This window comes from Chlorocebus sabaeus, chromosome 25, assembly GCF_047675955.1.
Source record: "Chlorocebus sabaeus isolate Y175 chromosome 25, mChlSab1.0.hap1, whole genome shotgun sequence".
NCBI lineage: Eukaryota > Metazoa > Chordata > Mammalia > Primates > Cercopithecidae > Chlorocebus > Chlorocebus sabaeus.
This window is the reverse complement of record NC_132928.1, coordinates 72,383,342-72,398,697: the sequence shown is the minus strand read 5'-3', so window position 1 is coordinate 72,398,697 and position 15,356 is coordinate 72,383,342. Positions and strand designations below refer to the sequence as shown.

The 15,356-nt window shown below is 40.3% G+C and overlaps 1 protein-coding gene across 5 annotated transcripts in view; it reads left to right on the top strand.

Annotated features, from left to right (window-relative positions):
- Nucleotides 1-15,356, top strand: part of TARBP1 (tRNA guanosine 2 -O-methyltransferase TARBP1) — an 84,481-nt gene that overhangs the window by 43,263 nt on the left and 25,862 nt on the right. For all 5 annotated transcript variants that reach the window (XR_012091309.1, XM_007989828.3, XM_007989824.3 and 2 more), the window contains exons 14-22: nt 23-184; nt 3,311-3,525; nt 3,931-4,192; nt 4,283-4,471; nt 5,841-6,031; nt 6,219-6,290; nt 7,809-7,929; nt 9,404-9,514; nt 11,943-12,092. Coding sequence is in view for 4 of the 5 variants with exons in the window: in XM_007989828.3 (XP_007988019.3) it covers nt 23-184; nt 3,311-3,525; nt 3,931-4,192; nt 4,283-4,471; nt 5,841-6,031; nt 6,219-6,290; nt 7,809-7,929; nt 9,404-9,514; nt 11,943-12,092 (1,473 nt within the window). In the remaining variant the exon portion in view is untranslated. The remainder of the gene's footprint in view (nt 1-22; nt 185-3,310; nt 3,526-3,930; nt 4,193-4,282; nt 4,472-5,840; nt 6,032-6,218; nt 6,291-7,808; nt 7,930-9,403; nt 9,515-11,942; nt 12,093-15,356) is intronic.

Here is a 15,356-nt window from a genome sequence, read left to right as displayed (position 1 = left end):
AGTGTTTTAATCCTTGTCTTAGGTTTCAGATCTGGACCGTTGCCATTTATACCTGATGGTGTTAACTGAGCTTATAAATCTGCATTTGAAGGTTGGGTGGAAAAGGGGTAACCCTATTTGGAGAGTTATTTCTCTTTTGAAAAATGCGTCCATTCAGCATCTTCAAGAGACGGACAGTGGACAGGTAAGCCTCTTTGATTCCAGGTTTGCAGTTATCTTGAATAAGGCATACAGGGAATATATACTCAGTTCTTATACACTGTTTTGATACCATACAAAGCATTAACTAAAATTCAGTTTTAAAATAGTACCCTCTGGTGATAAGATGTGGTTAAGATTGATACTCTTTTTTTTTTTTTTTTGAGACGGAGTCTTGCTCTGTCACCCAGGCTGGGGTGCAATGGCACCATCTTGGCTCACTGCAACCTCCACCTCCTGGGTTCAAGTGATTCTCCTGCCTCAGCCTCCTGAGTAGCTGGGATTACAGGTGCGTGCCACCACGGCTGGCTAATTTTTGTATTTTTTAGTAGAGATGGGTTTAACCATGTTAACCAGGCTGGTCTCGAACTCCTGACCTCGTGATCCACCCATCTCGGCCTCCCAAAGTACTGGGATTACAGGTGATGCAGTTAATATAATACTAAACATGTAAGAGGCATCGATCTTAAAATCATTTAGATACAGACATTTCACCTGTACTAGGTCTTTTGCCCAAACGTGTCCAGTAAAGGACATTTTATAGTCTGACATTATTGCCCTCCATGCTTGGTTTCCTACCTCATTTTTCAGCCTAGCTGTCTACTGTCCACTGCCTTTCCCCCTCCTTCCCACAGTGCCATGACTTTGCAGCCACTCTAGGCTACTTAGAGTTTTACAGATCACAAGCATGTGTCCTGTCTTCCTCCTGGAGGCTGGCATTCAGTCTGGTCCCTCCGTGGAGAATGAGTGCCCTCTCCTCCAGCATACGCTTGTCAGCATCTGGTCCCCCCTTTTGTGGACCAGCTGGAATCTCTTTTCTCTTAGCGGTCTTCATTGATTAGTATCTCACTCTCCTTCATCTTCCTATTGCTCTTTATGCCTCATTTATAGTGTGTATTTCCATCTTACTTGTTTTTGGAGTAATGTATGCATATATATCTTTTCCTTTTTTTTTTTTTTTTTGAGACAGAGTCTCTCTCTGTAACCTAGACCGAGTGCAGTGGTGTGATCTTTGCTCACTGCAGTCTCAACCTCCTGGGTTCAAGCAATTCTATTTCAGCCTCTCGAGTAGCTGGGCCTATAGGTGTATGCCACCATGCTGGGCTAATTTTTGTATTTTTAATAGAGATGGGGTTTTGCCATGTTGGCCAGGGTGGTCTCGAACTTCTGACCTCAAGCGATCTGCCTGCCTCAGCCTCCTAAAGTTCTGGGATTGTAGGTGTGAGTCACCGTGCCTGGTCTGAAGGCGTTTTGTTTTGTTTTGTTTTGTTTTGGAGACGGAGTTTCGCTCTTTTGCCAAGACTGGAGTGCAGTGGTGCCATTGGCTCGCTGCAACCTCGCCCCCCCGGGTTCAAGCAATTCTCCTGCCTCAGCCTCCCGAGTAGCTGTGATTATAGGTGCCTGCCACCACGCCTGGCTGATTTTTTTATTTTTAGTAGAGATGGAGTTTCACCAGGTTGGCTAGGGTGGTCTCAAACTCCTGACCTAGGTGATCCACCCGCCTTGGCCTCCCAAAGTGCTGGGATTACAGGTGTGAGCCACCACGCCTGGTCGAGGCATTTCTTGAACATAGCACAATAAGGCTTAGCAATGAAGAGCACAAGCTTTGGAGTTAGAGTTGCTGGGTTTGAATTCTCGCTTTATTTTTGCCAACTGTGTGACCTACATTATTTAACCCCTCTGTGTCTCATTTACTGCCACCTGCAACATGGGGATTATAGAGCTGATGTGGGAATTAAAGAAGGTTCATACATGTTAAATCTTTAGAACTGTACCTGGCAGATAGAAAGGCCTCAATAAAAGCCATTTTCACTTAACATGTGGTAAGTGTTTAATAAGTTGAACTCAATCAGTCTAACTAGTCCAGGCTACTAAGAAAAACAAAGAAGGTATTCGATTGCTTTAATAATTTAATTTTATTCTAGGAGGAAATGATAAGGAAGATGATTAATATTTCAGCGTCCTGTCTGGTACCTATTAGTCTGTTAGTGTTATGAAAGAACATTGTGAGTTCTAAATATACAGCCAAACCATGAACCATGCCACAGTAACTCTTATTCTTAAAAATCAGCTTCCTTTAGTAATTTACTGAATTACATTAAGGTTAGCGGGGACCATAGTTGGCCCAAAGGAAACCCTAAATTCTGTTTCATATGTTGGCAGTGTTGATATGTAAAATTTTTTTGTAGAGATGGTTGATTTATTTTTGGAGAGTGAGGGAGGGGTATGGAATACATAGAAATTTCCTTTCTGATGCAGACATTACTGGTTGGCAGTATTTGAGAGAACTGCTGTAGTCTCTCAGTGCTGTTGTTTTCTGTGTCTGACTTCTTGCCTGCACTCCTAGCTTGGTGAGAGATTGTTGATTTTCTCTTTAAGTATAGACCAGGTTGTCTTGGCTACCCTCCTTTCCTACATGTAGAGTTCCGAGTGTTTTACATGCTGTAACCCATTTGCTTAATCTTCACAGTAACCCCATGAAGTAGATTCCTTTACTGTCCCCATTTTACAGATGAGAAAACTAAGGTGTAGTATGTCTACACTCATACTGGTGGTAGCACAGAGCTAGGATTCAGACCCGGGCTTTGTGGCTCCTGAGTCCAGCTCTTAACTGCTGGGCTGCGTGACTTCTCCAAAAGTAGTGTGCAGCTGATTGAAGGAATTATTTGTAACCTGGAGTCTTTTATATTTTTTTTAACTTGTTTCAGCAGACAGTTAAAATAAGGCTCACCCATAAGACTGCTGCACGCAGATGTGTATGCGAGTAGGAGAAAGGTCGAGAAGGACTTACACACAGCTTTGGGTTCTGTACATAGCAAATCTGTCATGTACTAGTTCCAGTTACCTGTTTACTAAATGAAAAGATCCCATTGTTGTCTTAATCTAAATTGCTGAGTTCTTATTGCTACTTTAAAATTGTTCACTGCCAATCTGTAGAGAAGTAGTGGAAGTGAATGATGTGTGTTGGATTTCCTTTTATTTCTCCTGATATTCAGGAGCAGGCAGGAAGAGGAAAAAGGAGAGCCTGAGCTTTCCATAGACTGGCAACTGAGGTCCTTACTGATTAAGACTTGCACATATTAAATAAAACATTGTCACATTTCCTTTTCAGGAGCCAACACTTGCAAATCAGATTCAGAGAGTGGTGAGCATGGCTGCCTTGGCCATGGTGTGTGAGGCCATAGACCAGAAGCCTGAGCTGCAGCTGGACTCTCTCCATGCTGGGCCCCTGGAAAGCTTCCTTTCCTCTCTTCAGCTCAATCAGACGCTGCAGAAGCCCCACGCAGAGGAGCAGAGCAGTTATGCTCACCCCTCGGAGTGTACCAGGTACAGGGAAAGTTAAGGCTTAAAAATCCATTTCTGTTGTCATCAGGGGTTCATGACTGCCCAACATTGCTTATATAGTTACAGAATTTTGGAGCTGAAGCCCCATTCAGGATGAAAGTGTAGTGTAACTGTGTTACTGGAGTTATTCATTTCTGTTGCTGGAGACTTGCTGACTTTTCTGCAGCTAGTTTTCTCTGAATCATTTAACATGAGCAAAAGTGCCTACTTTCAGAGGAGTTAGAAAATTAAGGTTTATGTGGTTTCCTTAGTTATCGGTAGGTAGGCTGTTTGATAATGACCATTTATATCTGTATACCCCCCCTTTAGAAGGATAGTGTGCTACGTGCAAAAGACGTGGAGGCGAGTTGGGGAAGTATGGCCTAGTAACTTTATTTTTTATTTCAGTGTTTTAGAAGAATCGTCATCTTCCCAAGGATGGGGAAAAATAGTTGCACAATATATTCATGATCAATGGGTGTGCCTCTCTTTCCTGTTGAAAAAATATCATGCCCTTATACCAAGCACAGGGAGTGCAATTCTGGAACCGTTTCTACCTGCCGTTCAGATGCCAATCAGGACTTTGCAGTCTGCACTGGAAGCCCTCACAGTGCTTTCTTCTGATCAAGTTTTACCAGTGTTCCATTGCTTGAAAGTGTTGGTTCCCAAGGTAAGATAGAGTGAAACATGAGTTGAAGAGGAACTATAGGAGTGGTGATCAAAGTTTCTAAAATAAGTATGTATTTTTTTTTCCTACCAGCTTCTGACCTCCTCTGAATCACTCTGCATGGAGTCTTTTGACATGGCTTGGAAAATTATATCTTCTTTAAGCAACACTCAGCTGATATTCTGGCCTAATTTAAAAGCTTTTGTTCAGTTTGTTTTTGATAACAAAGTTCTTACCATTGCTGCCAAAATCAAGGGCCAGGCATATTTCAAAATAAAAGAGGTAACTGCCTTTCTTTTCTTTTTGCTTTTCTTTCCACGTGTATGAGCTTCAGCACATGAGGAACATGAGAGTTATATTCTCACATTTGTGGTTCTTTATTCCTTCAGTCAAAAATATTTTTGAACCTTCTTAAATATCAAGAGTAAGAATGAGAATATCTGACAGATGTAGAAGAGAAGGTACAAAACGGTAGCCTGGAGCCACATCTGCCTCAGAAACGGTTTGTTTGGTTCATACAGTGTTTAAAATTTTGATTACCTGGCAACATTTAATTGTTGGGAAATCTGGCCAGGCATGGTGGCTCATGCCTGTGATCCCACCACTTTGAGAGGCTGAGGCGGGCGGATCACCTGAGGTCAGGAGTTCGAGACCAGCCTGGCCAACATGGCAAAACCCTGTCTCGACTAAAAATACAAAAATTAGCCAGGTGTGGTGGTGCATGCCTGTAATCCCAGCTACTCAGGAGGCTGAGGCAGGAGAATTGCTTGAACCCAGGAGGCGGAGGTTGCAGTGAGCTGAGATCACGCCACTGCACTGGGCAACTGAGCAAGACTCCGTCTCGAAAAAAAAAAAAGAGTTGGGAAATCTGTATGAAAAACTGGATTTCTTGGAAAATGAAATAATCTAGCAACATCGGTCGTTCCTCCATGACAATGTAATTGATTGCTGGGTTGAGTAGGAGTTGGCATGCTCTTTCCACAGTCTCATTTCACCTGGATACTTGAAGGCAAATGTCAGGCGCCATTTGTCATTGCACTTTGGCTCAGGTTTTTGTTTTGTTTGTGTGTGTGTGTGTGTAGAGAAATATTTTTCTGACTGTAACCCTTATCATAAGGTCTTGCTGGTTTATGGAGGTATTTTCATTTGTAGCCACTGAGATAGGAACATACCAAGGTGGAATTCCACTGTAGCTCCTGATCCCCCGGGGAACAGGGCGAGTCAGATTCCGTTATTTCTCTGCAGCCCTGTGCTGCCTTTCTTGATCCTTTTCTGCCCCACAGTACATACTTAGAGACGCTGGTCTTTGCTGCCTCAGCCCAAGGAAGGCCACTGGCAAAATGCAAACAAAGGAAGCTGAATGCGTGTGGGTGAGGTGTTTTTCCCCTTCGATTCTACTGCTTTGGGCAGTTGTTTCTCTTGAAGAGTTTGAATATCACTATCAGTGAAGTTTTATTTATTTTTATTATCAAGAGATGAAATAGCACTCTCTGATTATTGATCATCTTGCAAAGTTATTCTAACAGTAATGAATTTAACAGTTGTTAGACTATTCTGATTATGTTGAAACTAAGTAACAGTTTTTAGCAGCACTGATTTTTTTTTTTTAAACTAAATCAAAGGATAAAATGACCATTGTATTTTATTCCAGATTATGTACAAGATAATTGAAATGTCTGCTATAAAGACTGGCGTCTTCAATACACTGATAAGTTACTGCTGTCAGTCCTGGATAGTGTCTGCTTCAAATGTGTCCCAAGGATCTTTATCAAGTGCTAAAAATTACAGCGAACTTATCCTTGAGGCTTGTATATTTGGAACTGTGTTTAGGCGTGATCAGAGGTAAAAGATGCTATTATTTCAGCTGGTCATAACTTGTATTAAGTGCCTACTTGGGTATAGAATTATGTCTTTGTTTTGAGGCTTTCCATTAGAAGAATATAAATTATTAGTTAACTTTAACCTTGGGGATTTAATTGTTTTTCTATTTAAAACCTGTTGTTCTTTATCAAATGTTTTTTATGGAAAGACTTGTTCAGGATGTACAGACCTTCATAGAAAACCTTGGACATGACTGTGCGGCAAATATTGTTATGGAAAAGTAAGTATGGTAGCTTTTCTCTGTCTTCACATAAATGAGATATTAAAAATTTGACGTCATATGACAAACATTCTCTATTTGCTAAATTTAATAAATGTTGCTAGTGACATCTAATGTATTAATAAGATGGGACGAGCCTTCAAAAGTATGATAGAAATTATAGTCCCTTGCTAATATATTGTCTTTACATCTTTCAGTATTCACTAGAATTTGATAAAACTTTAAAAGTGTTTAGTGCAGAGTCCAGCATAAACAAGGAAATGACTGTGGAGAGCTTAAAGCCCCCGTCTTTCTTCTGTGGGGATGGGATGGTCATCAGCATAGACACTTTATTCTCCAGTCCTTTTTTTGGTGTAACGTTTAACATGAAATTAAAATTCACCGCTTAACAAGTTGGTATGTTACACACAAAAATAGAATTACTCTTGGAACAGACTACAGTTTTTTGGTTTTTTAAAAACTCTTTATTGAGGTATGATTGACATGTAAAAAGCTGTACATAGTTAATGTGTGCAACTCGATGAGTGTGGGGATAGGCCCTAAAGTTTTGATTTCTGGGATGAGACTATTTTTATCTAACCACTGAATTAATTTTTTTGGAGCTTGTCAAGTAGCTTTTTTTCAAGTTTTATTTTTTCACATGGCTTTCAAAAATGTGTATGTGTGTTTATAAAGAAGATTAAAATAGCATTGTATCATTCACTCTAATTTTAGAGTTTAGGACATCAAATGATTATAATATTTAGTCATAAAGTATTTATTATTCTGAAAGTCCTAACTATGTTTTAAGTCGTCTGTCACTACTCATTAAATATATACATTTTTTTCATTGTTTTTAGTTATTTTTTCTTGGCTGGCTTAGTGTGGCAATAAAAGTGACTTTTTCTAGTTGATAGTTGCCACATAATTTGATTGTGATTTCTACTAGACAGTTGCTTTGTTGTTAAATTAAAATATTTATTCACATTATAACAATTATCATGGAATGTGAACATACTAACGATTTCACTTAATTTATCTTTCCACATTTGGCTACTGAAAATGCCGGGCGTTGAGAGCGCACAGTGCTTCCCGAGTTTGCCCCTCAGTTGGAGAATGTGCGCTGATAGTGCGTAGTAGAGACAGGCCATTCACGTGTTTGATGCGTATTCATGCCCCTGAGGGAGTGGAGGTATCCGTGGTCCTCTTTCAGGGACAGGCTCATGAGCTGCGATCTGTTTTGTCCACAGATAAGGTACTATTGAGCGAGGTTCAGCAGCATGTGCATTGATTCTCCAGAAATCTGGATGGATTTGTGCTTATTCATACTTTCTGTATAGACCCTTCTTGTAATACATTCATTTATTATCTTCGGTTATCTATTCTAAATTAAAAAGTATTGTCATTAAGTATGGACCTACTTAACTGTAGAAAACTTTTGAGAGGTTATGATCATGTAATGATATTTGAAACTAATATTTGATGTTATCTTTCTGTTTTCAAAATGTATTAACATAGTTTATCATTTACTTTTTTTAGTACTAAAAGAGAAGACTATTATGTGAGAATTTGTGCCATCAAATTCCTGTGTTTATTAGATGGCTCCAATATGTCCCATAAGTTGTTTATGGAGGATCTTGCAATCAAGCTATTAGATAAAGTAAGTGTATTTTACTTTAAATTATCTTTGTTTTTAACAATCGGAGGTCAACATTTGCTCTTTATGTTGCTAGAATATGTACTTCTACATATCTTTTGTCAGGAGAAAACACAAAGTTTATGTTCTGTATTTTTAATTCAGTCTTGATTAGGTCACACTGTGGCTCACGCCTGTAATCCTAGCACTTTGGGAGGCTGAGGCAGCAGAATTGCTTGAGGCCACGAGTTTGCAACCAGCTGGGGCAACATAGTGAGACCTTGTCTCTACAAAAAGAAAAAAGAAAAAATATCTTGGGAGTCATTAAAATCTATATTAATTTAGCTATTGACATGAAACTTTATATACACTAAAATGCAGAGAATGAGATTATGGAAGAAGAAAGGTCAGAGAAGTTACAAAGTAGAAGAGGATCATCTACATTATGTGAATATGGTTTTGGAGGTGGTGAATGACTTTTCATCTTTAAGGCATTTGAGTATGTTGATATACTCTTCAGTGCCATCTTGCTTTATGGCCAAAGCACTTAATAGTTATGGTAATAAAAGCAAATCTTGCAGCTGGCTGAATTTAGGTGGCACAAGCCATGAAAAGCCAGGGAGAGCTCTCTGCTACTATGAAAGGCTCAGTGCTGCCATTTTCTTGTGTCTAGAGACACATCATGCATAGAGATGCCTCGCACTGTCTCGTACTGGGGTGGCTTCTTTCTTAGTGGTGTTTGCATCAGATTGTAGATACCAGTATTCCAAATGTGAATATCACACGGGGGCACAAGGTGAGACGTCCCTGTGAGGTACATGGTAGTATGTGGCAATATATGTCCAGTATCTCAATCTCTTCTCACCCCTGGAACCCATAGCTCCCAGTTTTTTGGTCCCTCTTCTAATTTTAAAAACACATAGCCAGGCGCCATGGCTCATGTCTGTAATCCCAGCACTTTGGGAGGCTGGGGCAGGCGAATCACCTGAGGTCAGGAGCTCGAGGCCAGCCTGGCCAACATAGTGAAACCCCATCTCTACTGAAAATACAAAAGTTAGCCAGGCGTGGTGGCGGGTGCCTGTAATCCCAGCTACTCAGGAGGCTGAGGCAGGAGAATTGCTGGAACCTGGGAGGCAGAGGTTGCAGTGAGCTGAGATCACGCCATTGCACTCCAGCCTGGGCAACAGAGTGAGACTCCATCTCAAAAAAGAGAAAAACCAAAAAACGTAAGTTAAACAAAAGCAACTAAGTTCAGTGTTTGAAATGTTTTATTTTAAAATTTTTTTTATTTTCCTTAATCATTCAGCCCAAAATGTCAATGTTTGAAGTATTTTAAGGTGCAATTCTTTTTTTCATTCTCCTAACTGCTTTTTGGGGGAACAAAAAGCCCCTGTACCTAATTTAAGCCTCTTATATTTCAAGTTGTCATTGATTTTTTTTCATTAATCACCAATTCAATAGATAATTTAATATTGACTCCCTCCCTTCTCCTTTCCAGGATGAATTTGTGTCCAAGTCCAAAAAACGCTATTATGTGAATTCTCTGCAGCACAGAGTGAAAATCCGCGTATGGCAGACTCTGCTTGTACTTTTCCCTAGACTCGATCAGGTATCAGATTTTTATTATAGTTGCATCTTTGAAGCATATGATTTCATGACTGAACTATTTTGCAGAAACTGTCATATACCGTTTCAAAGTTGAAAAAGATAATGTTTAAAATTTATATTTCAGTTCTTCACATTGAAGTTATTCAGAAGTTTTTATTAACAGAGAGAATACCAAGGCAATTAGGGATTGCAGAAATAGGTTAGAAGTTGGTTTACATGGCTCCATTTAATATTTTTTCCCTTCGGTATTTTAATGTGACATTGTAACTGTTTAAATAAGTCTGATTTGCCATTTGATTAGAAAATGCAAATACTTAACTCCTAATTTTCTGTAGGTATGTTATTTTGGAGTGTTACTATTTTGGATTATCTGTACTGTAGAAACCAGACAAATTGTATCGTTTGGGATGGGAATAATGTTTCACATGGTGGGTTTCCTTGCCCTTAACTTCATGAATAGTGTGATGACATAAACCAGCTAAGGAAAGGCCAAGTCTCTTACAACAAAATATCTTTATCCAAAGTTATCTTTTCTCTTCCCTGAGGAGGCAAGAAACAGTTGAATGGACAATCTGATTTTTCTGACCATCTTTGCTTAATATTCCTGTTGAGAAAATAGATCATCATTATGAGAAAGTGATGGTATATGACTCATGCAGTTTTTAAAAACATTTTTCAATGCAAAAAAATCCTTCAGACATTAAAATTTCCTACTGTCCTTCCTACCTTCTTTTAAATGTGTGAGAGAATTAAAAAAAATATATATATACACTAGCCTCTTTCTTTACAATCTTATGAAGTCTTATATCTGTGAGAAACATTTCAGTAACAGTGTAAGTATGTAAGTATATTCAAATAAAACTATTTGGAATAATTTAAGAGGAAATAGCTAAAAGGATTGCTTCCAGGGAGTAGTTTTGATGGATGTGGGGGGTGGGGAAGGTTGCTATTTTTCATCATAGGTCTTTTTGTATTATTTGGTTTAAAGTATGTCATTAAACATAAGGATGCATTAAAAAAGGAAACATTTTAGAAATGCTCAACTAGGTTACTGAGAACATGTTTTTCTTAGAGTGGAGAGGGCCTCCTAGAGAGAAAGGTAATGTTGCGGAGGGTGGGGAAATGCCGGAGCATGCGCACCTGCAAGGAGAAGGAAACCTAGCAGTCTGTTATGGAGCTCAGAGTTGTAAACTGTTATATCTTATGGTTTTGTTTAATCTTCATAATAGTCTTCCAAGGTAGGCCATACATATTCTCATTTTGCCTCCAAGAGCACTGCAGTCGAGAGAGGTCAGATGTCCTGTGTGAGAGGTAACACAGCTCGTGGTGAATGATAGAGGTGGAATTCAAAATCAAGCCTAACTACAAAATTCATGCTCTACTTTACTATCTCAGGGTTTCAAATGAGTCCTTCTGCTGTTTTTCTACCAAGTAGAAGTTCTTGTAAGATAGATTTTTCTTCTTTTGTACATAATACCTATTACTTTTTTTTTTTTTTTGAGACGGAGTCTTGCTCTGTTGCCCAGGCTGGAGTGCAGTGGCCAGATCTCAGCTCACTGCAAGCTCCGCCTCCCGGGTTTACCCATTCTCCTGACTCAACCTCCCCAGTAGCTGGGCCTGCAGGCGCCCACCACCCTGCCGGGCTAATTTTTTGTATTTTTAGTAGAGACGGGGTTTCACTGTGTTAGCCAGGATCCATCTCCTGACCTGGTGATCCGTCTGCCTCGGCCTCCCAAAGTGCTGGGATTATAGATGTGAGCCACCGCGCCCAGCCCTACATATTACTTTTATACGCTTATATAAGTAGGTATTGTTTTTCATCTGCTACTGAGATAGGTTCGGTCCCCCAGATAGAAATGTGGTTTTGAAGAGGAGAGGGTGGAAGGGGGAGGGATGATTTTGGAGCTCAGGGTCTTAGCCAGAGAACAGTGCAGTAGTTGTGGGGCCACACAGACCACGAGGGCAGGAGGACGAGGAGCCTGAACAGAGGGCTCAGTGGCCTGAGACCTGCCCCTCTGGGATGCTGTTTCCCACCTGCTGACTTCAGTCTCTGGACCATCCCTTATTACAAGTTTTAAGCCCTGGCATCTTGGCAGATCTTGATTTGAACCTGAATTCTTCCACTTACTAGGTATGTGACTTTGGGAAGGTTTTTCAGCTTTTCTGAGTCTTTTCCTTTCCCTGCAAAAATACAGGTGATGAATAATCTTCCTTATAGATAGAGCTGACGTCCAGGTAAATTATAAAGTACTGAATGAAGGTACTTCATCATTATATTTTAATCAGTAGTTTTTAGAGTCTTTGCTCAGAGAATTGTAGATTCAATAAATAACATGATAAAAACTTTAAGCTATTTTATTTTAAATGGAGAGTATTTTTAAATTAAAATGAATAACTGTAACTGTTTAATTCTGAACTTTTTTTCTCAGAATTTCTTGAATGGAATTATTGACAGGATTTTCCAGGCTGGTTTCACCAACAATCAAGCATCCATAAAATATTTTATAGAATGGATTATTATATTGATTCTTCATAAATTCCCTCAGTTTCTTCCAAAGTTCTGGGATTGTTTTTCTTATGTAAGTAAAGAACATTTTAAATATTTTTTTAAACTAAGCAATGATTTTGACAGTGCTGGGGGATTTGTTTCACTTAAATAGTTGTTTTCGATTCTCAGTTGCCCTAATATATTGACATCACAAGTTATGTTTTGCAAGATCTGAATTAATTCAGAAGACCGGAATCCCTGGCATTCATTTTGAGTGTTTCATAGTTTTTATTTGAGAGTTCTTATATGCCACAAAATGAAGATGGAAAGGGCACTTGTCATTAAGAAGTAAGGGAGATAGGTGCCTTCTGTATTCTTATTTACCAAGCAGTGCCTTTGATCTTAGAAATATGAATGATGAGGAATTAATTGCATTCCTTAAAATTAAAAAAAAAAAAAGGTTTTGGGGAGATTTCACACGTAATCAAAGTAGAAAGAATAGAAGTAATATCAGTTCATTTCCTTTCTTATTTCATCTGTACCCTCACATACTCCCCTAATTGCTTTCCAACATTTCTCATATATTGAAAATCATTTTTAAGGAATTGATACTAAAATTAGTGATAGAGTTTATCATTGCTGGCTTCCTGACAAATAGCAAGTTGTTTCTGAGTTATCAGTTCTAAATCTTGAATGTTTTCTTTTAGTTCCCAAATTCACCTTTCCCTTTCATAATAGATGATCTTGTCTTCCACTTTGTGTGAAAATGGAGGTGCCTTCCTCAAAATATCTCTTTCTCCATTTCTTCCTATTTCAGGAGAGATATCCTTATTCTTTTTTTCACATCTATCCCCTGTGACCTATTTGTGTCTCCTTTGGGACCTCACCGAATTCTTCACGCTTGCTCTGTTGACTTTTCCTCCACCCAGCTCTCATCCAGTGTCTTCCTTTCTTTGCTGTTAAACTTCAATGTGTGATCTTTGCCTTCTCACATCACTGCGGTCCACTCTTTTCAACAGTGATCATTCACGGATTTCACCTGAGCTGCAGACAGCCTCTTTTCCTCCATACTCCCCACTTTAATTTCACGCCTTCGCGTTGGTGGTGGCTTTCTCCACAGCTGATCCTCACACCTGCGGTCGGCTTCATAATTCCCTTCCTGTTGTGCTGATAACTTCTCTATTTCTTGCACATGTTTCCTTCTCTCTCCCAACCCTTATGCTTGGTTTTATTTGAAGAGTCGCTGGTTAGCCCGTCCGCTTCTCCTCCTGTGCTCCCTTAGCATACTAAAGCCCATCTCTGCCGGTCCCTACTTCTCTAGCCACCTGCAGGGCCTTTCCATAATCACCGAACTTCACCCTGTGTTAAACTAAACTGGTAATAGCATCTGGCCCTAAAATTGGCTCCCCTTTCTGATGTCTTTCATTCTCCCAGTCTCCTAGCTTAAAACCTGGGTGTCACCATAAGCAGCAGAAACAGCAGCCTCACAATAATCCCAAAAGACAGGTTGGGGTTTTTACCCTGATGAAGAAAACAATGATTAAGTCAGTCGTCACACCACTAAGAAATAACAATGCTTTGGCCAGGCGTGGCGGCTCATGCCTGTGATCCCAACTCTTTTAGAGACTGAGGCAGGAGAATTACTTGAGGTCAGGAGTTTGAGACCAGCCTGACCAACATGGTGAAAACCCGTCTCTACTAAAAATACACAAATTAGCCAGGTGGGGTGGGTGCACGCCTGTGGTCTCAGCTACTCGGGAGGCTGAGGCAGGAGAATAGCTTGAACCCAGGGAGGCGGAGGTTGCAATGAGCCGAGGTGGCTCCACTGTACTCCAGATGGCATCAAAGTGAGACTCCATCTCAAAATTTTCACCTCTTCCCATGCTTCTCTGGCTCATCTTCATGTTCCTATAATGAAGACACAGATTCTGTTATTTTTCCTTGAATTGATCTTTAGATCCATAGCCTTATTAATGTAGTTTGTTCATGTCAACTCTCAAATGGGTTAGCACCGCCCCAGGAATTCTCACAAAGGGCAGGTTGGTTCTGGTGTACCCCCAAAACTTCCTGGGCTCCCGTCCACAGTAGTGCCAATTGTTACTTTTATTTGCTTAGCTCAGCCTCTCACTTGTCATTAGGCTTTGTATATTCTCTTTGAATCTGATTTTACCTGTGGACATGAGTCAGAGTTTTTGGTGTAGGCAAAGGAAGCTTTTGCTGATGGAATCAAAACGGGATTCAAAAAAGGTAGTGGAGAAGAGGGGAGTCGTAGGTAGCTTACAGAATGCCACGAAAGCTACAGAATCAGACCTGGAAAATTGGCAGGGACAGGGGAGACTCAGTGGCTTCCAGAACTGCAGCCACAGGCAGGCCAGAGAGAGCTGGTTCACTGGACACACGGTGCCTTCAGCAGGGCCTTGCCATAGCTAACTGTATACCTGCTGTCTCTGCTGCCTGCCGTGGAGGAGGGTTTTCTGTGAGCTCAGCTCCTCTAAGTTGTAAGTTCTCAATTTAGAAATCAGAATTGGGGTCTTTGGAACCAGGTCAAGCGCCTTCTTGTTAGTGGCAAGGAGGCTGGGAAGATGAATATCTGGCATTTTTCAGTGTCCCCCAACACTCATAAGATGGAAGAATTCCCTAAACTTGGAAGGGGATTCAGGATAGATATCAAAGAAAGGGGCAGTTGTCCACTACACCCTTTTCTTCCTTTATTCAAAGCAAATTACCTTACCCTTTATATTTTAGAGAAAATAACAGTTGCCACGTAGGAATATTTATATCTTCTCAAGAGCAATCAGACAAATTTGCCTATGTCAGTATCCATCTGAGATTTCTTCCTTCCTTTTACCGTAAGGAAGTAGAATCTTCTCCAGTGCCAGAGTAATTCTTCCACTGGGTCTTTGGCCCTCTTCCTTCCTGTCTTCTTAGGCATTTGTTGCTATCAGCCTGTCTTCTATCCTCAGTCTCGCCTTAACCAAGTGGTCCCATTGGCTTTTCAATAGGCTCGAGTTGGATCCATTTTCTGTGGATATTTATACTGGCTGTTTTCTCGTCCCTCTCCTCTAATCACCCTGGCTCTCTGCTATTTCATTGTCAGACTTCCTGAAAGAGGTGCCTGTGTTCCAGAGTTTTATTATTTTTTAAAATTTACTTACTTTATTTACTTTTTTGAGACGGAGTCTCGCTCTGTCGCCCACGCTGGAGTGCAGTGGTGCGATCTCAGCTCACTGCAACCTCCGCCTCCCAGCTTTAAGCAATTCTCCTGCCTCAGCCTCCTGAGTAGCTGGGACTACAGGTGCTCGCCACCACCCCTGACTAATTTTTGTATTTTTAGTAGAGACTGGGTTTTACCATG